This window comes from Gymnodraco acuticeps, unplaced genomic scaffold, assembly GCF_902827175.1.
Source record: "Gymnodraco acuticeps unplaced genomic scaffold, fGymAcu1.1, whole genome shotgun sequence".
Taxonomy (NCBI): domain Eukaryota; kingdom Metazoa; phylum Chordata; class Actinopteri; order Perciformes; family Bathydraconidae; genus Gymnodraco; species Gymnodraco acuticeps.
In genome coordinates, this window is record NW_022990341.1 from 1898669 (window position 1) to 1920696 (window position 22028).

The following is a 22028-nucleotide window of genomic DNA, read 5'->3' on the forward strand; positions in this document are numbered from 1 at the left end:
ATCCCGATAGCAATGAATATCTTAAGCGCTTTGACAAAAAATCCATACAAAAATGTCATCTGTGGAAGCCGTAGTACTTTAAAAAGCACGACCAATCATTTGAGCCGGCCCGGCTAAAATAACTGGATGGCCTACCTGCCTGTCAGCCTTCCATCTGTGCACAAACTTATCTCGTGCCCTCATTGGTCATGTGCGCGTTCGTGTGTGTTGGAGGAGGGGCTCTGTGAGGAAGTGGCAGATTTGTTCCGGCTGTGTATTTTCAAATTCTAGCGCACTCGAGCTGGTTTCTCCAAAATGACCTACCCCACCGTTAAGTGGGTATGCAACATTAAGCTCATAGGGGCGTAAAGCCAACCCACATTTTAGTAATGTCGTCATGACCGCAGCAAATCTGGAATAGCTCTGTTGTACCCAGGGGCGGCGGGTACTGTAGGCTAGGGAAGGCTAAGCCTTCCCAAATAATTGTGTCACTGCATCCTGGTAAAATAAAAATATGTTTGTGTCTTTGACATTAGCGCTGCTAAGCAGCCACCTGTGCACTACGAAGCCAGTTCAACAGACCCTGGATATGTTTGAGTTATCTTAACTAACCCTAACAAACGAGATCTCGCTAAGCGGTCCTACGACACTGTTTGGTTATCAACTCGGTAAATCAAGCCAGGGTTTCTCTCTCCAGTTGAGAGCGCGTTCACGTGAAAGGGGCGGGGTTAGCAACATTTGACCAATCACAAACAGGGACAAGTGTACTGACAGCGCAGCGTCATACTTCATTAAGGAAAAGTAAACTAATATTAGACAAATATGAACTTTAAACATCCATGATTTAAACATATAATCCAGGATACAAGCCACATAGTTGCACCTGCAAGGTGAATACAGAACAACTGGTTAAAAAATAACTACCGAGTGTTTGAAAGCGTACAACAGTTTTATGATATCACTGCCCCATCTAAGACACGAGTGGATCTGACTTTAATTACATTTGAGTTGAGTGTTTCGTCAACCTAATGTGTTGCTTAAAAATATACGTCTGCATACATTATGTGACACTGAGTGTTGCACGGCCAGATACGGCTCGAGAAGCTGACTCAGATAAGGACATATTGTGATATTATATGATCGATGATCTGATTGATGATGATATGAATGATAAGTGTGACACGTTGGTGTCTTCCCTGCATACGGCAGTTTAAACTGTATTTCCTTTATCCTGTAATTAATATGACTTGATAGATTTAAACTCCGCACACTGAGCTCTGATCGGTCAGCAGGCGGTGCTTTCACTGAGTTGATCTCTTTTCTATAGACCCGGGCAGCGTCAGGTAAAAAAAAAGTTATTAAGCCTTCCCAAACCTGAGCCTCACGCGCCGCCTATGGTTGTACCCCCGTTTTTAGAGATGTGGGCAAGGAGGAAAAGAGAGAGGGTTGTATTTTCCGACACTTTATGAGTCTCCTTACACACCGGGGACACGTATTTATACGTATAATAAATCAAAAAGTGCATTTTGCCTATTAGGAGCCCTTTAAAGCATGGAGACATGTCACATTAAAGGACAAAGCGATTCTATCTCATCAGTGTTTGTTTAGGTTCCTCTCCTTCTGTCCCTGTTACATCCTCTCTGCATTTAAACCATATGAAAGACAATAAACACCTATCATTAAAAGGATAAAGAATAAAACGGGTTACACACATAATATGTTAAGGGTGTTTTTTTTATTGAGAGCACAGCACATACTAGTGAAAATATGCTCCACACAGAGATTTATGCATAGGACCCCGTAAGAGCTTTTGACAAATTTCAATGGGACTCCATAATTGCTCACCAATTACTGCGTCTCATTTGATGCATTACATGTTGATGAGGGAAAACAAACAAGTCCTTTTATGGTTCACAATGGGAGGGAGTAAGAGGGCTTTAATATGGCAAATGGTTGTTTAATGTTCGCTGTGAGCAAGTCTCTCTCAATTCCTGCCAGCATATGAAGGACCTTTGTTGCTATAGGGATGGTGTGTCCATGGCAACAATGTTAAGGGACATGTCGTTAAGCAAGCGATACATAAAGTTAATAAGGTCGGGGAAATAAAGGTGATAAACTATGATCAGGGACCGGATTTAATCAGAAACGGGGTCCATGATGAGGGAAACAATAAAAAAAGTAAAAATATATCTGAAATAAAACTAATATCAGCAACTTGATGGATTCTTGAGAACCTTAAAGTATGGTTAGTCCAGTATTCGTTCCATAGCCACACTCGCAGAACCAAAAACTACAAAATAAGTACAATATTCAAATAATTTTATAAAAATAAATCCTTTTGTATGTTAGTATGGGATCCTCTATCCTACTACAACTATTCATAAACCCTCTTTAAGTCTCATTAGCTACATAAAAACACCAAAGCAAATGTTCACATTTCTATTAATTCAGATTAAAAACACTTTGAAATATCAAATAAAAAATAAATAAGAAAGTATTTTTGGGATGTTGTTACATTGGTATCCTACAAAACGTGCAAAGATTTGGTGCAAAATAAAAAAAAGGAGCCTGAGGTAACATCGGGACTTATGGCAAAGGATTAGGGCCACGCGTGTTTACCAAAAGTAACAAAAACATGTAACAGATTCAAGAAGTCAGAACCATGAGAAAAATGTCAGAAAAAACATCTGAAAATTCTGACTTTTAATCAGAATTCCGAAATTTCACAGAATTCTGACATTTTTCTCTGAAATATAAGAAACGAAATTCACTCTTGGTCAGATCTAGAAAAAATAATCACATGTGGCCATAATCCTATTCCGTAGGGACTAATGAGGATACAAAGCTGTTAAAACCTCTCAATTTCACAGTTTTATACAAAACAAATTCTTTACGACACAACCTTTCAAATTAAATAGGTGACTTTTTTAAAGTACATCAGTGCTACAGGTAGCTTGTGTTGAAGTGAAAGCTAATAAGAATCACTATTTGATCAATGGGTCTCCTCTAACTTCACCATCCGTCACATTACCAAACTTTCTGTAAGCTCTTAGCAGCCTCAACAAGAATGACCTAAAAAAAGGTAGAGGAGAAACGCCCATTTCCAGAGATGGACAGTCTCCTCTAAGTAAAGTCATTTTTATCTCTTAAACCACATACATCCACACATATCAAATCACATGCTCTAAAAACATGAACGAGAACTCATCCCTTTCTTCCAGTGACTGAGAAGCAGTAAGTAACACATACATAAAATATTAACCATTTGGACAACAAGAAAAATAAAATCTATCAAAATGAATAATATTGCATTAGGAAACTGTGCTGAACCCAGGTAATGCTGATATGTTAATATGTTCTGATCAATATTGAATACAAACTGCTGGCATTAAGTGAGTTTTCTGCTGTGTTGGGGTCATTGTAAGCGTTATCATTGTTTCATAGGAAAAATAACTCTTAAGACTAACTGTGAAAATAAACCCTATTAAAACTACTCTCAAACCAAACAGTCTAAACGCAGGCAGCTTAACATGTTTCCTGCACTAATCTCAGGACTGTGTTTTCAATTAAGAGGTGGCAGCCGGTGATTAACAGTCCCCTTGGTGCTCAAGCTCTGTCTCGGTGATGAGATTACTGGCCATGGGAAAGAGCTGAAACACCAAGAACAGTTAGTCACTTCTAAAGCTGCTGATCATAAAAGGCTCCAGGTGGAAACACACAAACGAGGAGCAGGTCGAGGCTGAAATCAGGCAGAAAACGTGACTCCTTCAGGCTGTGAGGTCGTCCGATGAGGCAGCGAAGTCGGAGCTGCGCAGGGCGTTGGTCTGCGCTCGTCTGCGGGCCAGTCTGGAGTTGGAAGGAGGAGAAAGCCTCATGGAGCAAACGATGCCGCCGACGTCCTCCTGCTGCTCGTCGTGCTGCGACAGCTGCCGGTTGAAGGCGATGGCTTCGGCTGCGAACTGAGTCAGGTCTTTGGTGCTGCTGTTCCTGGAGGAAGAGAGGGGGGGGGGATGTGGGGGGGGGGGATGTCAGAGACAGTTCAGGTCTTCCTGTCTTTTTGCATTTTACTCAAACACTCAACGTTTTTACACCAAACACACAAAATTTACCGTCTGATCAAAAAATAGTAACAATAGTGTTTAGTCTATGGTTTTAATCTGACTGTTATTAATCTGTAGGTCTTTTAAAATGCTACAATTGTGTTTAAATCAACGTATAACTCTTAAATAAAATAGAAATGTCATGTTAAATATTTGTATCCTTAACAGTCATAAGATGATAGAATACCGAGACCTACACGTAAGACAAAACACAGCAAAACCCACAGAACAAAAACAGACACAGAAAAAGTATAAATATTTTTTTCAAATAGTCACAACGTTGCATGCTAACCATGTACGTAAATATTCTGTTATATTTGTTACCCCGTGGTTATAAAACGTACAATCCAAACTCATTAGATAACCTATCCACTGGCAGAAGGGACAGGGTTTGTTAGATTGTGTGACTTGACTTTAGAGAGTCTGTCTTACCTCTGCAGAACATGAGGAGTTGGAAGACCTCTCTCTGGTGCGTTCTGTAAATAAAGAAATTGATTAATCGACATGAAATTATTCAAAAAAGAATAGCATTTGATGAAGGACACAGTGTTCTTGTATCCAGAAACAATATTAGAATACCAAGAACAAAACAGCTTATCTAGAACACGGATGTAACATTACTCACCCCCTGCACCCAGGGGTGCTTGAGGACCTGAGCAGCACTGAGGCGCAGAGTGGCGTCCCGGACCAGCAGCTTGGATATGAGATCCTTCGCCCCCCCCGTGATGCGGTCCCAGTCCTTGTCTGGAAACTCATACTTGCCCTGCTGGATGCTCTCAAACAGGTGACTCTGAGGAGAGAATACGACGCAACATTAGGGCTGAACGATTAATCGATTTTAAATCGAAATCGCAATTTTAAATGATGTGATTATCAAATCGCAAAGCCTGTGATTTTTTTTGTTCTTCTTTGTCAGTCATCCACACCAATCAGAAGTGCTGTGCTCCACATGTACCAGCCATTGTTAACCAATCAGAAGTGGCCCATGATAGAAGGTGATAGACAGATTGATCCAATCACCTGCCAAGTATTTTGGAAAGTGCCTGCCCTTTCCAAATGGCTTCCAATGGAGCTTCCCTAGATGGTTTGGTGAAACTAATAATAATAATAATAATAATAATAATATATTTTATTTCTATAGCGCTTTTCTTGAACCCAAAGACGCTTTACATTTGGGAGGGAGGGTAGACAAACAAAACAAAAACAAAGCCAAAAAGAAACAAAACAAAACAGAAAAGCAGTCAGGAGGAAGTTGATTGAGAGGGGGGGGGGGCTTATGGATACAGAGTTGAAGAGGTGGGTTTTGAGGCGGGACTGGAACAGGGTGAGGGACTCAGACTCATGGAGGTATTGGGGGAGGGAGTTCCAGAGCTTCGGGGCTGCCACAGAGAAGGCTCTATCCCCGAAGCTCCGGAGTTTGGCCTTGGGGATGGAAAGCAAACCGGCTGAGGTGGATCTGAGGGACCGGGGTGGTTGGTAGAGGATGAGGAGGTCACCATCTGAGTCAGGTTAGTAATGCTCCATCACATGTTTTACATCTATTACAGGGTGAGTCTTAAACTGAAGCTTGACTTTAAAGCAACCCAACGAAAGTTTCATGTAAGTTTAGTTCTTTCACTCGTAGCTCGGGCTGCGGGGGTGCTAGAGACGGGAGCACGTTGATGCGACCTTCCTAGCCGGAGATATGGGTGTATTTTACAATAAACTTCAGTTGGGTCGCTTAAAAACAACTATCGCAATATCTGTCAGAAAAATCGCAATTAGATTATTTCCTGGTTTTGTTATTCTCATGTGGGGAATAAGAACAGCAATAAAGACCGCCATTAAAGTGCCTGTATGCAAGTGACTGTTATTTTGTATTGATTGATTGTTGTGCTTTTATTTAGGTCTTAGTGTGTGCATAAGTATAAATGTGTCTTTTTGATTGTGTATATATATATATATATTAGGGCTGTCAAACGATTACAATTTTTAATCAGATTAATCACAGCTTAAAAATTAATTAATCATGATTAATCACCATTCGAACTATGTCCAAAATATGCCATTTATTTATGTATATTGTTGTGTGAATGGAAAGATAAATGAAAGAAGGCGGATATATCCATTTAACATACAGTATCTATGTTTATTATAACCAGGGCTGCACATAACTGGTGCGCAGGTGCGCATGCGCACCTCCGCCAAAAAAAGAGCACCGGGTCATTTGAAACAAAGCGCATTTGCGTACCAAAGAGAGAGAGAGAGAGAGAGAGAAAGAAAGAAAGATATTTGCGAGTTGCATATGAACCATGATATGAACTCAGGGCCGGCCCGTAGCACTGGCTAGATGTTCGCCTAGGGCGCCAGATCTGGGGAGTCGCTGCTCTGGCAGGGAAAAAAACATTTTGACCGTTGGGGCTCATCCTAATTTTCGGCCTTGATGTAACAATATTCATAATTAAGTAAATGTAACACCCTTTTCACCCCGGTTACACGTTTCATTTGCCCTGTACTGATGGGCGCTGTAAGTGATGAAAATGGGGGATGTTGGCTTATCTGGCGCCCGCAGCTCACAGCCAAAATGCGAGGGAGAGAGGGAGGGTGCACCGGTACCAGCGCTGTTGTTATTAGAATCTGGTGCTAGCTGCTCTAACGGATATAAGAAGAAGATGTTTCTACAATAATGTGGAGGGAGAGTCCTCTCCAGTCAGACTGAGAGGCTGATACTACAGCTCAGTGAGGTAAGGATTCTTAGTCTAAGTTCAAACGGTTTGGTCACAATTTATGTAAACACATATTTTCAAGGCACTCCTTTATAATTATTGGGATAAACAGGTTTCAAATCATTCCAATGTATACTATAGGACAGTAAACCAAAAATATCCTTTAAAACTGGAGAGATAAAAAACAAATGCATAAATAAATAAATGTTAAGGTAAAATAAGATATGAATGAACAACACAAATAAAATAAGTTACATTAATTTGTTATTGGCTATGGTAGGTTATTGGTTATGTTCACATAGTTATTTGATTACATCCACTTGTCTAAGATGACAACAGAGACTTTCGACCCAAAACCAGCTGTTGACTTGTGGATGCAAGCAGCTAATCACAGACTCAACCAGAGAGGAAGAAGTAGGCCCACATCATCAGCTACCATGTCTGACAGAGAGGAAGACAGTGAGGAGAACAGTCAGGAGGGTAGTGATGACAGCTTGTAGGATTACTGGTCGTGCTAATGTTGTCTTGGGTTCACCTCTGCATGTGTGTTCTGTGTTCACCTCTGCATGTGTGTTCTGTGTTCACCTCTGCATGTGTGTTCTGTGTTCACCTCTGCATGTGTGTTCAGTGCCGTGTGTCTGGCAAATAAAGTCAAAACCCCTTCAAAACTTACGGTTTATTTCATTTTAAGGATGAGCACCAAGCAACATCTCCAGGTGCTCCTTTGAGAACCAGGGCAAAAAAGTTATGTGCACCCCTGGTTATAACATGTTTCTGCGTGTCAAAATGAAAGACAACCCACACACCTATCAATCATCAAACCGTGGGGTCTTAATTCATTACGTGTTGATTTCTATCAATGGGGGAGTACTTCAGTAAAGTCGACAGAGGGGGGGGGGGGGGCTAGTGGAGTACTTTGTGACCACAGAGTGTGAACGTTGTGATCAGCTGTTTTAGCGCAGTTCTCCAGTGAAGGGGGGGGGGGGGGGAAGTCTCCCTCCGCAGCCGGTTGGCGTCGTTTTGGCACAATTCCGTTGTACAGACCGACGTTAACAGCAGCCCTGTCTGTGCACACGGAGACCGACTCTGTCGTCCGGTGATCTAACCGCCTTCTGGAAAAGCTTCACAAGTACGTCGGTACGCAAATGCGCTTTGTGACACAAGTGACGGTACGCATTTCAGATTACGCACATAACCTGCGTACCAGTTATGTGCACCCCTGTACTACAGCAAAAGTATTCTCCGTCGGGACTTCCTGCAACAACACCACGCCGTTATCAAAGATGTTCTATTGAGGAGACGATCACTACGTGACAAAAGTTTTCAAAACCGTGGCTACTGAAATCAATCTTACTAACTGCTGTCTGTGCAATTTACTCCGCGCGAGTTGGCAGACTTTATTTCGTTTACTTTAACATCATTTGTCATGGTGGGGCTAAGCCATTTCTTGGTATGGGTGTAGCCTACCCCAGCCATACCCTGGCGCTGCCACTGGTGGCACGTATGGGGCGGGCCATTCTGCACATGCGTTAAATATTTTAACGCAATTAATTCAAAAAATTAATTACCGCCGTTAACGCGATAATTTTGACAGCACTAATATATATATATATATATATATATATATATGCAGGTATATACATATTTGCATACATGTTTTTTATATATATTTGTTTTTGTATTCAGGATTGTGGGAAACGGTATTTAGATCCCTCTGTCTGTACACACAAACTGAAAGATTGACAATAAAGTTGACTTTGAAGTGGTGGTGACTAAATACTGAAGAGAACTAAAACCCAGAATTAAGTTCTTATCATGCGATACCCATATGCAGTCACACCTAAATCAAGCTATACAGACACTTACTTAATGGTTTAAAGATTACCCTTAGATTAGATTAGATTTAGAGGCATGTTGACTATGACCAGCAAAGTGTTGGGCAACACAGAAACTGCAGCGTGCAGATATTATTTATAGCGGATACACTATCTTGTTGCTAACTATATCATATGCATAGTGCAACCCATGCATATAAAGCTTCTAGGAACCAAGGGGATCTTAAGGTCTGCTTTTTGTGTGACTCACAGTTCAAAACCCAGTTTCATCCCACAGGCCATAAGACTGTGAAGCACCTGAACTTTTGAAAGAACATCCATAACATTCATCTGTTTGCAACTTACAAATGATTTATCTAATATATCATATTCCAATTACTTGTATGTAGACTCTCCTTGCACTATTTCTATTCTATTTTATTTGTATTTACTTGCACTATTTTAACTATTTTATTGTGTTGCACTGTTGGAGGAGTCTGTGACCTAAGATTTTCATTGATATATCTACACTAGCTAACATGACAATAAAAGCCTTGAATCTTGAAATGCAGTTTCCTATCATACAAGACTTGAGTGGTCCGTTGCCTCCATCAGAAGCGAGTGGTAGGAGTGTCACATGTCAGTGTGAACGGAGGAGGCCATGCGTACCTGGCAGGTTCTGCAGGTTTCCCCCCGGTCCCAGCCACAGTCTGAGCCGCAGTGTCCTGTGAAGGGGGGGCTGCCGCTCAGCAGGATGTAGAGGATGACCCCGAGGCTCCAGAGGTCGCAGCGTTTGTCGTAGAAAGAGGCCTCGTCGGTGAACACCTCCACGACTTCTGGAGCCATGTACTCTGCCGAGCCACACTGAGGGAGGAAAGAAGTAAAGATCTTTACTCTGGCTTCCTGTCGAAGATGAATTTACTTCAAAATACTGCTGCTGGTTTCATAAAGCATTGAATGATTTATGCGACATTATGAACCATCAAGAACCCTCAGGTCTTCTGGGTCTTCTTTTATCCCAGAGTTAAAATATAAACATGGAGAATCATCGGTGAGTTATTGTACTCCATATATCTGGACTAAACCATCAGAAAACGGCTTTAACTCTCACTTCTTTTAGATCAACGCTGAAGACCTTTTCCTTTTTGCTGCTGCGGTTTATTACATCAAATAACTATTCATATCCTACACTGCACTGTTGCTTTTATTCTTGTATTTCATACCAGTCTTATTCTTATTTAAACCATTTTAATTGTGTTATCACTTGGCTTTTAATGACTGTTTTTAGATGTCATTTCTTAAAATGTTTTTGTAAAGCAATTTGAGTTCATCGTAGTTGAAATGTGCTACATTTAAGCAATCTATAGGTGTGTGTGTGTGTGTGTGTGTGTGTGTGTGTGTGTGTGTGTATAGACTGTTACCGGGGTGGTGAGCTCTGGAGTGGTGATGGGGGTACAGGCACTGCTGAGCTTCACTCCACTCCCCAAGTCAAAATCACAGATCTTTACTGGGGACACCTGAGGGAAAAAACCATGATATTCTTATTCCTCTAGCAACAACTCATGTCCTTCTGATAGCTGCCTGTCATTTAAAAAGCCACTTACCCGATCGGTGTATTCACAAAGGATGTTCTCTAGCTTAAGGTCTCTATGGGCAATGCCTGCAGAAAAGAACATTGTTACCATGACAAAATGAAAAATAGAAGTCTGCAGCTTGTCTCTGGACTTTCACAGGAAAGCTGATTGGATGTCGGCAAACCTTTAGTGTGTAGGAAGTCCAGAGCTTGGGCGATGTCCCTGACGACCTTACTGGCCTCCAGCTCGTCAAAGTACTTCCTGTTCTGGATGTGTGTCAGAATGGAGCCTTAATGAAGAGAAGACAAGCAGTGTGTTTGTAATAAATCATATGAAGAGCCCAGAGTACACCGATGTAATTGTTGAGCTATTTATTTACACTTACCACCACGCAGCTTTTCAAACACCAAATAAAAGCAGGAGTCGTCCTCGAAGAACTGGATCAATTCCAAAATGTTTCTGAATCAAGATATTTACAAATATTAGAATATTTTTCATTCTATGTTGTTTTGTAATGTAGGTTAAAAAAAATTATAAAATGCACTCACTTGTTTCCTTGACACTGGTAGAGAGTCTCTACTTCTCTAAAGACTCTGCTGCGACTGTGCCCGGCACTCTTTTCTACAATCTTTGAAACACAAAACATTAAAAAAAAATTAAAAGTCTTAGCATTTATGCAAACCCAGGCATGATTTACTTTATCTATGCTATACTCTACTGTGTCATACTATGCTATTTTGTCATACTGTCTTTCCACATTAATAACTATATCATATTTCCAATTTTTCTATATAGATTTAAACAAAACAAACTTTATTAACTTAATCACAGATAAGGTTTTAACTGAATACGGTCATTCAGCGTTTCCGCCAGGGGGGCGTCTTGCCGTCATTTGACGCCCTTAAACTCGGAACGCCCTGAACTCGAGCCGAGGGCGTCCAAAAAAAAAATAATTCGAGAGAAGATCGAGTTTTTATCGCTTGAAATGACGAAAAGGACAAGGACATCCCTCTGTGGGAGGGGCAAAGGAGTCTGGTGGGATTATTTTTGCCGCCACAAAGCGTGTTCCTGTGACGGAAAGCGTACTGCCGGCGAGCCTTGACGGGGGGTGCTAGTGGAGCACGCGCGTGAACTGCGAGCGCCGGAGCCTCGCAGCGGCGAAACTGAGGCTCCGTGGTAAAATGAAGATATTATATATTTATGCATTGTGTGTATTATTAATGGAACATTTGTATATTATGTATTGCTCAAATAATTTTAAATAAAGTTTTCAACAACTTGGGGTGGACGCCCTCAGCCCTGGTCTGGCGGAAACGCTGCGGTCATTGCTGTATACAGTGGTATGAAAGGTTATAGTACCAATAAAATGTGCCTATTTTAGGTATTGAAAGGTAACAACATGGGCTTATCTAATCTTATTATTTACTTAACATATTCCTAACATTAGATCCTTTGATCTAGATTCTGTGTGTAGGTTGCCAGAATTTGATAACGGTTGTGTTATTATGGAAGAGCAGGACACATCCATAACACAATAAAACACAGGACAACAAGAACAGAAAGTGCATACAAAGAGCCATCTAAGAATTTTCTAAATCATAAAAGGAAATGTCTGACTTTGTTACAAACAGAATATTCTCACTCACCTTCACAGCAAACTCATGTCCATTCTGCAGACTTATGCATCCCTGAACTTTAGCAAAAGCCCCCCGACCGAGCACCTCATCCGTCAGTTTGTAGAGATCTGAAGAAAGAGTCACATATAAGACTGCAGAAGGGGTTTGTGTTATGGTTTTTGTACGTGTTACAATATGTTCAGCTTCATTACCATCAAAAGTGCCTGTGGAGCTGTCTGTCGCTCTGGTTCTTTTCTTCTTCTTTCTTTTAGCTGCATCTGGGATATTCACCGGCTGGCTTTTCTCAATTTCTGTAGCAACACAAAAGAAGTGGAAGCAAATGAGTAAAAACAGCACCGACTTTGCCAGTGGGTTACTTACTGTATGCACCATTAGTTTCAGTAGTTCCAGAGCTGTTCTGAACCATAGAGCTGTCGTACCTGCTGGGCCCTGGGAGAGGGGCTGTCTCTGCTCTGAAACGACCCCGTTCTCCTGAGCTGCCTCACAGCTCTGCCCCACTTGGCCCACAGCCAGGGAGTTACCCTGAAACACAGAGAAGAGGCCGCATGATAGGGGGAAGAGAGGGAGGGGAAAGTGAGAGTGAAGCCAGAGAGATCCATGGTGGTACAGTGGAGAAAACACGCGAAGAAATACATTATTCTCTGACTGTTTTCACTGTTAAACTTTGAAAACGCTTTCCACTAACACACCTTCTCTGACAAAAGTGATATACTTTCATTATCGGAAAAATTACTACTATTCCAACTATCTAATCTTATCTTTTCACCTGTGGCAACCTGCCAACACAGTGAGCTGTTGAGAATACAGGAAGACACATGCCTTATCTCACCCTGGATATTAGCGGAGACTCATAGAGAATGATGAAACTTCAATATTTCGGTAAAGTTGATAACCTTGTGTGTAAAAAAACTTCCTGGAAACTTGACAGTTTCCATCACATGTTGGGGGAAGTTAAATGTTGAGAAAGCACCAGTGTTCAAAGCTGAAAGTGTCTTACCTGGAGAGAGTGCTGGAAGGTTTGCAACTCTGTCATCATGCTGTGCCTCACCATGTCTGCCAACTGAGAGCACATCACAAACACTGAGTTAGTCTGGAACAGCCTACATCAGAAGAGACAGAGATATTTAGTGAACACGATGAAAAGTAGTTTAAAACTGGTGGGAAGTCAGAGAATTTGATCAATGAAAAGAAAAAAAACGGTTTCCCCTTTCTGTTAAAATGTTGTTTTGGTTTGTTCGAGGATAAACAATAACATAATAAAGTTAATGTTGATTAGCTTTAGCTTTCTAACAAGTAAAAGATATGTATTAGTCTTCTGTTCGCTTTTTTTTATCCTACGTGATAAAAGCTAGAAGTAATAGGATGTACATATTTCGCTTACTGTTTATGTCCTAAAACTTGGTTAGTTACCAAGTGTTTACTGACAGCCAGCAATGCAGCCACATTGTTAACCTACTTAACATTAGCACTGTTGTTACACATATAGACACCATTAACAAGAGGAAACAATGCGTACAACATTAACAATACCATCATGTAAACTAGAGTTAGCGTATACCGCTGACTCTTTGTTTAACCCGGTGTTATTGTCATTAGCTGGGGCTAGCTATTAGGTGCTAAACTAGGTTTTCTATACGATTTACGCTAATTCAATAGTTTGTAATTTAAAAAACAGTGAAGTTTTAGTCAAAACGAAAACATACATGCTATAAAACCCTTCTCACCTGCCCTCTGTGTCCAAACCAGCCGAATCCCGTATGTCAAAGCGTCTCACAGCTGATGTAAGCATCCATCGCTAGCTGACATCCATCAAACACACAGCAGTGACGCGGAGGGCGGGAAATAACACTAGCAGATGTATTCCCCGCCCCTTTCTGAAGATCCGCTTCTCCCATTGGTCGAAAATAGGGATATCACTTCTACGTCACCTCGCTTGACTGCCCGCCGCACCCCAATCCACGTACGAGATCTTTTAATACATCAGTGACGTAATGGGGATTTTGTGTGCATGATGTGGCATTTATTTACAAATGCAGAGGTTTGGCAGGTCAGCAGTATTTAGGAATTACGACTCATGGCACAAACCCACAACCTTTCATCATTATTATGTTTTTATAGTTTATACTTGTCTTCACTTATGTGGTACAATTCTTGGTTTAAACCAGAATATAGACCTACTAAACCGGTAAAGAAAGTATCTTATTGTAAATCGCTTTGGATAAAAGCGTCAGCTAAATGCCAATGTAATGTATGAGAATACATTTCCTTTTGATATATTTTCAATTTCAGAGTTGACTGATGATGACAGGAACTAAAAACTAAATGTTAATCCAATGATTTGTACACATTTTTGTGGTGCGGTAAACAAAAAAAACACATTTTCAAAACCATTTACTGTTTTTAGGCTGCTTTATGTTCAAAGTATTGAAAAAGACATCACATAAAATACAAACATTCATTCAACAAAACAAGATCCAACACTGTATTTAAAAAGGCGAAACATACATGCACAGGACGGAAACAAAATTAGTACATGAAATGTATTATAAACCAAAACACAAAGTCCTAAGATAATGTCATCAAACAGTAAACAAGTAAAACATCTCTTGGTACAAGGCCACCATGTGAAGAAGTGTGGTATTAAGTTGATACTCTGAGTAGCTTAAAAACTACTCATACAACTTTATGTAAAAGTGTTCATTGTTGAGAGATTTTTTGATGCTGACGATTTCTAACGGGGCTCAGATAACGTGCAAATGTAAACTCATTTTGTCCATTTGGTTTTATTTAGTTGCATATCTTCTCTGTCATCTCCTTCTGAAAAGAAAAGAAAAGGACATGTTTAACACATCACATTAATACTGTACAATAAGATCAATGATTGTTATGAAATTCAATATACTCTTTTAATTAACATTATTAGTTATTGTGGTTTTCAGCTATCAAAGCAACAACTGCAGAGCTGCATTACAGTACGTGCTACAGACGGATAAAACAGAGTATTGCCATTAAATATTTTCTGTAGTAGTGTGGTACATCAATTTCTCATCCCTGTTTCCCTCTGAGATGGAATTACACAGCCCACGCTCCATAATGACGATAACTGAAGCCTTTTATTGAAGCTTAGAGCACAATGCTCTATTTGCTCATTTGTGATGGAGGTAGATTTGTTGGAAAAAGGAAACCAATATTAAAACTACCTCATTACATGACTGCACAAAGTCAGCTACTTTTCTTTTAAGACATTTTGCTTCAAATTCAAACATTTGCTATAAAGTAGGTCATATTTTTCATTAAGAAAAATCTGAAAACAATTCGTTTCTAATGCAAAATTACTGTAATCCAAGAAGAGGAAGTCTATGTGTTTCAGACCAAAATATTTAGTTTTTTTTCCTTTTGCCCGCATGTGCACAAGCTGGGGAAACCCACTGACATTAGGATAAATCAAAACATCATCCAACAAGCTGCACATTAATTCATCAATGGCACGGTGGCCGGTGACACTGACAGCCCTCCCAACTTGAATCATCCATCTGATCCTCTTTCTGCTGCTCCCTGTCGTCACCCTCACATATTATAATAACGTTGCTCTTTTGTCTCACCAGCGGCTCCAGTTCAGAGTGATCAATGAGGTTGAACTCTGAGATGAAGTAGTAGTAGTGCTTGTAGCAGGTATTGATGTGGGCCTCTGCGCCCATGCTGCAGATGCTGTCAAAGTGATGGATGTAAACATGCACAAACACCCGGAATAGACGGCTCAGGATCTTCTTGCACACCTGCTGGAAGTTCTTTGGGAAGGGTACACCTGTTGTGAAGAAAGGAGAGATGTGTTACACTAATGAGAAATTGTTTCATTGAATGTTAATCAAAACAGTAATCGATTTCTACACCATTACATTTTTTTTTTTGCAGATGTTATATTCTGTAAGTAATGTGATTTCCCTTCAACAGCATCAGTCATTGAGTGCTAGGCAGTGTCTTAATGAAATCAGATTTTCATGGACAATGTATTAATGTGACATGAAGTTATCCTGACACAGCCTACTTTCCATTAATGGCTCAAAAAAAGTGGATATAAAAGAAAAAAGATATAACCTTCTCTTATATCTAATCTTATGTTATCACCTTTTTTAATATAACATTTAAAATTACACATTTTGTACCTGCAAGAGGCCCCAGTCACTCAGTCACTTACAGGTGCCATAGAGTGTCATATAAAACTGATAGAAGCCTATTTTACCTGAAACACTCTTTTACATTAACTGTTATTCAACCAAAAAATACAAATGTGTTTTCGAGGAAATGATGACGAATATGTGTTAGTGGATGTTTTGCAGATTTACTGGAAGATATGCAAAACCTGGAGAAAATTCCCACTGAATTGTTACAACAAGTATTGGGAAAAAAGTCTATTTGTTGCCCCTTCATGTGGTTGTAATACATAATGAAATCTACTGAATAAAAGAAAGGCACCATGCCTAAAATAACACATTTAAGGATCACTTTGTAGGATTGATGTGTCATGAAGCGACTTAAACCACTATGTTTTCTCAACAGTGAAAAACGAAAAGAAATCCTTTAAGTTATCGCATCTATGGAAGGGCTGTGTGGTTCGCCAGACAAAAACAGTTTGGTAGCCATTGTTCTGTTTCTCTATCCACTCATTTTCTGTCCCTATTTATTCCTGCTGAGGCTCATGAATTGTGCACATACAGTACACACTGGGTACATTCTAGGGAAACACCCTTTTAAAATTGCGCATATATAGCCATTTCGACAGTTGGGCAATTTTGACTTATTATTTTGACTTGATTTCTGGTCTATTGACAGTAGTGGAAACCAGAACTCCCTGATGTAAGTCGTGTAAACTCCATGCAGAGACCTTTTTGATTCTCTCCTCCATTATGCTAATTGTCAAATCTGGTGCTGAGATAAAATACCACCTGAAGCGCACATGCAATCTCCTCTAAATGTCAAGCTCATTGTTTAATTAACCTCTGCTTGAACTTGTCGTCCCATGTGAGATGTTAATGAAGGGGAACAGCATTGTCGGCAGCAATCAGTCATGTATTATGTTACACACTCAATAATAGCCTTCATTTGTAGACTCCTCACACACCTACTCTGGTGGGGAAGATGTTTTCATTATTGATGAGCGACTCTATCCAGTCCATCAGCAGGTTCATGTACTTGAGCGCGGGCAGCTTGGTGGGTTTCTTGTAGTCGCCACCGTCCTGCCACCTGTACTCGTACCTCAGCCCGCCAGACATGATGGGACACGTGCGCTCGGAGCAGTATTCGCTCACCGTGCCATAGATCAGGTTGATCCTGTTGAAGAAATCCACCACATGAACTGCGACCCAGTCGCTGATGTTCTCTCCCTCTGGCAGCTGGACCACTTTCCTCAGGTCTAAGCCGGACTTGAGCGAGGCCTGGGCCTTCTTGTAGAGTTCAAAGCGCTGGGTGCCCGGTTCAAACCTCTTCCTGGGCCTGAATGTCTTGTCTTTGCTGAACACTTGTCCAAGGCACAACGCCATTGACTCCCCTCAGATAAGGGGAGAATGAGCTCTCCAGAATAACAAGCAGTTTTTGAGGATAAAGAGGGGCCTTCCTGAGAGATGGAAACCAGACTCGGAAATCAGGTCACGGGAGGTCAGCGTCTGTCATGTAAAGATTGCAGGGAGCAGTTGTTTGCTGTGAAGAAGAAGAACAACATAAGAAGTCAGAGGCCTTTTCACTTGCTGTCAATCCACTGCTTCAGGTCAGTGACCACAAATGGCAGATGACCGAAACAACCAAGCAGAACATATCATTGTTAGATTGTTTTCAAAGAGGCCAAACAAACCGTGAAGTAATTTCCCAAACATTTGCAAGTACTAGATCATTGAGATGACACATACTATGCTGCAGCACAAAACACTGTGACCCATCTCAAATGTGTAATTATTGCATCCACTGCTCGGTGTGGCCAAGAAGATCATATCATAAGACTTTCAATGGCACCCATGGAAAAACATAGCAACAGTTTCAATCAATTATATTTGAGTGTTGTATGTTTTTGTAATAATGGACCAAGAGTCTCTTTAAATAAAAGATGATGAATCGGATGTTGTAAAATCTCATGTCACTAAGGTCAAGCATAATTTAGAAAATGAATGGCATGCTGCGACAACCATTTCTAAAGAGCAGCATGAGAGAAAATAGTCCACAGTTAATGCTCTGCTCAGACGCAGATCATGACGGATGAAAATAAAGAAACTTGAGGTTTGCTGTGTGACAACTAATGGAGAGCACAGTGTCGGTTCCCCGTTTTGGAAACTAGTTTTGGAATTAAAAAGACGCCCAAAATATGATTGAAAAGTGATTTAGTTTTTTTCTAATAGCTATTTACCATCTGGCAGATGATTCACATGGTTCAGGAGCATGCCCTCACTACATATTATGTAATTCACAGCTTTTATTGTTATGATTGTAAAAGATAATGTTTGAATATAGATTAGTATAGGAAAATAAGGTGGGCGGTTTTTTAGTAATAAATTCAGGGTCAACGGGTTACATTTAATTGTTTTACACTCCACTCAGTTGTTTGTTTCCATTCGGTTATTTCTCCCTGTACACAAACTAGCTCGGATCAGTCATTAGCCCGCATGGTTTTTCTTACCACTGCTACGCTGACGACACCCAATTAATTCTGTCCTTTCCCCGCTCAGAGACCCAGGTCGTCGCACGCATCTCTGCTTGTCTAGCTGACATCTCTCAGTGGATGTCTGCTCATCACCTCAAGCTCAACCTTGACAAGACTGAGCTGCTCTTCCTCCCGGGAAAAGATTGTCCCACTCTTGACCTGACAATCAACATCGGCACCTCAGTTGTTTCCCCGACTCAGACTGCAAGGAATCTGGGTGTGACCCTAGATAACAACCTGTCCTTCACTGCAAACATAGCTGCTACAACCCGCTGCTGCAGATACACTCTTTACAACATCAGGAATATACGTCCCCAGCTGACCCAGAAAGCGACGCAGGTTCTGGTCCAGGCTCTCGTCATCTCACGCCTAGACTACTGCAACTCCCTCCTGGCTGGTCTACCTGCATGTGCCATCCGACCTCTGCAGCTCACCCAGAATGCAGCGGCTCGTCTGGTCTTCAACCTTCCTAAATTCTCCCACACCACGCCGCTCCTCCGCTCCCTTCACTGGCTTCCGGTAACTGCTAGAATCCACTTCAAGACACTGGTACTTGCTTACCATGCTGCGAATGGATCTGGCCCTTCGTACATCCAGGACATGGTTAAACCGTACACCCCAGCGCGTGCACTACGCTCTGCATCAGCCAAACGACTCGCTGCGCCCTCGCTGCGAGGGGGACCCAAGTTCCCATCGGCAAAAACACGTGGGTTTGCTGTCCTGGCTCCAAGATGGTGGAATGAGCTCCCCATTGACATCAGGACAGCAGATAGCTTACACACCTTCCGGCGCAGACTGAAAACTCATCTCTTTCGACTCCACTTCGAGCGATAGAACTATTAACAAAGCACTTAATAAAGGACTGGCTTATCTAAAGCCAGTTGAGTAGCACTTGAAATGTTTTGGCTCTATGAAGCCTGATGTACTTATATGATTCTGTTTTCTTCAAGGTTGTGTCTTCCTGGTCGAATGTACTTATTGTAAGTCGCTTTGGATAAAAGTGTCAGCTAAATGCAATGTAATGTTATGTAAAGAAACTTGAGGTTTGCTGTGTGACAACTAATGGAGAGCACAGTGTCGGTTCCCCGTTTTGGAAACTAGTTTTGGTATTAAAAAGACGCCCAAAATATGATTGAAAAGTGATTTCGTTTTTTTCCAATAGCTATTTACCATCTGGCAGATGACTCACATGGTTCAGGAGCATGTCCTCACTACATATTATGTAATTCACAGCTTTTATTGTTATGATTGTAAAAGATAATGTTTTAGTATAGGAAAATAAGGTGGGCGGTTTTTTAGTAATAAATTCAGGGTCAACGGGTTACATTTAATTGTTCAGTTGTTTGTTTCCATTCGGTTATTTAGATAACTGTATGATATTTTTCCTCCACATAATTGACACCACAGTCACATTCAAGTGAGTGTGGTTGCAACATGATACTATATCCGCATTTGTGTCCTACTTTTTTCTGCTGCCGGTCTCAGTGTTTCCTGTGGCTGTTTCTCTGTGAGATAAGCAGACGTCTGTCACTGCTTCAGTGACAGACTTCGCAGCACTGACACTCGGGTTTGTTGTGAATTTCTTTTGACCTTAGTTCAGACAACCCAAACTCCACAAACTCCTCACATGTCAAGCTTATGGTTTGAATTGGTTAAAGGTTCATTTGTTGGTATTGCAAAAGAGTTGTGCAATGAAAAGTCCCTTTGTGCTTCGAAGAGAAAACAAAAGCAAAAGTGTCCTGTCCTGTGCTCTGGTTACTCTTATTATTTGAAGAAAATAGCAATGATTTGAAAAGCAAGCAGCCTTTGATATTTGAGTAGAGTACTTTTCTTTCCACTAGCTTTCACAGTGTGTCTGATCTCAGTTGAATACTCACCACTGGGGGAGCATGAATACGTGGTCATGAGATAGCTCTTAATGTGTGCATAACAAAAGAGCTTGAGGAGGGATCTTAGTTACAGTGTCATTCAGCACTCCTTTCAGGGAGGCACAGTTTCAGACAGAAAATTAAACCTGGACACTTTTTGCACAGAACACATTATAGGTTTGTACAAAAAGTGACAGCATGTGTGACTTCTTTGTATCACTTTACGTATCTCCCTGCATGCCTCAACTGCCTGTGACTGAAGCATGTCTGATCACGCACTGTTGGCATACTTTCTGAGTTTTTCAGGATTTTGCTCCAGCAGACACAACTCAATCCCTCTCAAGAAACAGAAATGCAAATGAGAAAGAAGACAAGGTTACAAGTAAGCAGAAACAAAGGAAGAGGCAGATCAAAAATAATAGAGAATGGAAAAAGCTGTCTGCACTGTACCTGGCTTCAATCCTACATCGGAGGAATGTGGTGGGAAGTTCAGGGAGGATTCAGGCGTCGGAGCCCTGGACTTTAGACTCCCTGCAGGACAGCTCCAGCTGATCTGCCCCCTTCGAGCTCCTCTGGATCCTCTCCCTCTCCCACTAGCAGACCGAGAGGCTCCAACTTCACTCACAGACAAGAGAGAAAAAGTTGTTTGGCTTCTCTTCCTGCAGATGATGTCACATCCTGACTTTGCCTTCTGGGCTCTGTCCGCCTGTGGGGGTGTGTGTGTTGAGGACCTATAAATTGAAAGAGTAGAAGGGCTGGAAAAGCCCCCCAACTCAGCCCCTCCTGTTTTTCCATGTATTTTCTTTCCTTCTCATCCTGTAGACGAAGGCAGCCAGTCCCACTGAAGGACAGCCCTCTGTTAAAGGTCCTGAGAAAACCACCCCTCCTCTGAAGCCACATATAGGACCGAAGGAGTGGAATGATCCCACAAATATCTCTGGATGTTTGGCAGTCGATGTTGCTCTTTTTTTGTGAACTCTCAATAACATGTCATTTACATTCTTGGCCTTTTTAAAGATATTTTCAAGAACTTAAAAAACTCTTGTCTCCGAAATGCATAATCCAAAAATGCATTCAAATCATGAGCAAAACCTGCATGTTTGACTAAAATGGGTGTATCTCCTGGTGCCCTGGGGGGTTAGTGTTCAAGTGAAAGCTGCCCTGAATGTTCCCTCTGTCTTAAAGGTGAATGCCACAACAATGAAGAGGGTGTCTGTTTCTCTGCTGTGTAAATGTACCACAACCTGCAAAAATAAGCTGTCTAGCACTGTTTTTGTTTGTTTTGACCTTTCAGATGTTGTTGTAGGGAGCCTCTGGAGCAGAAATGAAAGAGTTTTAAAAATGTTTTGTTAAGTTTTTAGGGAAATGTTGTAATATTGCAACGTTGGCCTTAGGTGCAGAAGTTCTGCATTTCTACTCACATTGTCTGAATAAATATATTGAACAACTAAGGGTTAATTTGCAGGATTGGTTTCTTACTTAGCCCTATATCAGTATATAGCATGAATAATAATCACACATCACTCATATTTGTGAATAATCATTTATAATTTATTAAACAGTAAGTCGCTTTGGATAAAAGCGTCAGCTAAATGCAATCTAATGTAATGTAAAGTAAGGCAATGGTAGTCCCAAAAACAGTTCCTGTCATCGGAAAAAGCACAGA

At 41.0% G+C, this 22028-nt stretch overlaps 2 protein-coding genes across 3 annotated transcripts; both read right to left on the bottom strand.

Moving 5' to 3' along the window:
* Positions 1-1694: 1694 nt before the first annotated feature.
* Positions 1695-13635, bottom strand: mknk1 (MAPK interacting serine/threonine kinase 1). The gene is made up of 14 exons (XM_034223605.1): positions 13534-13635; positions 12807-12909; positions 12229-12331; positions 12001-12099; positions 11819-11916; positions 10721-10800; positions 10558-10631; positions 10357-10461; positions 10203-10258; positions 10020-10115; positions 9268-9462; positions 4705-4869; positions 4512-4555; positions 1695-3966 (listed from the first exon to the last, which is right to left on the bottom strand). Exons 1-14 carry the CDS (start codon positions 13596-13598, stop codon positions 3747-3749), a joined length of 1503 nt encoding a protein of 500 aa, XP_034079496.1. The 5' UTR covers positions 13599-13635; the 3' UTR covers positions 1695-3746.
* A 564-nt stretch (positions 13636-14199) lies between these two features.
* On the bottom strand, positions 14200-21096 carry mob3c (MOB kinase activator 3C). 2 transcript variants are annotated; one of them, XM_034223456.1, is made up of 4 exons: positions 20813-21096; positions 16929-17503; positions 15412-15614; positions 14200-14623 (listed from the first exon to the last, which is right to left on the bottom strand). In XM_034223456.1, exons 2-4 carry the CDS (start codon positions 17344-17346, stop codon positions 14597-14599), a joined length of 648 nt encoding a protein of 215 aa, XP_034079347.1. In that variant the 5' UTR covers positions 17347-17503; positions 20813-21096; the 3' UTR covers positions 14200-14596. The 2 variants fall into 2 exon arrangements, with proteins under 2 accessions (XP_034079347.1, XP_034079346.1); XM_034223455.1 differs by having other exon boundaries at positions 14200-14626.
* Between the last annotated feature and the right edge of the window lie 932 nt (positions 21097-22028).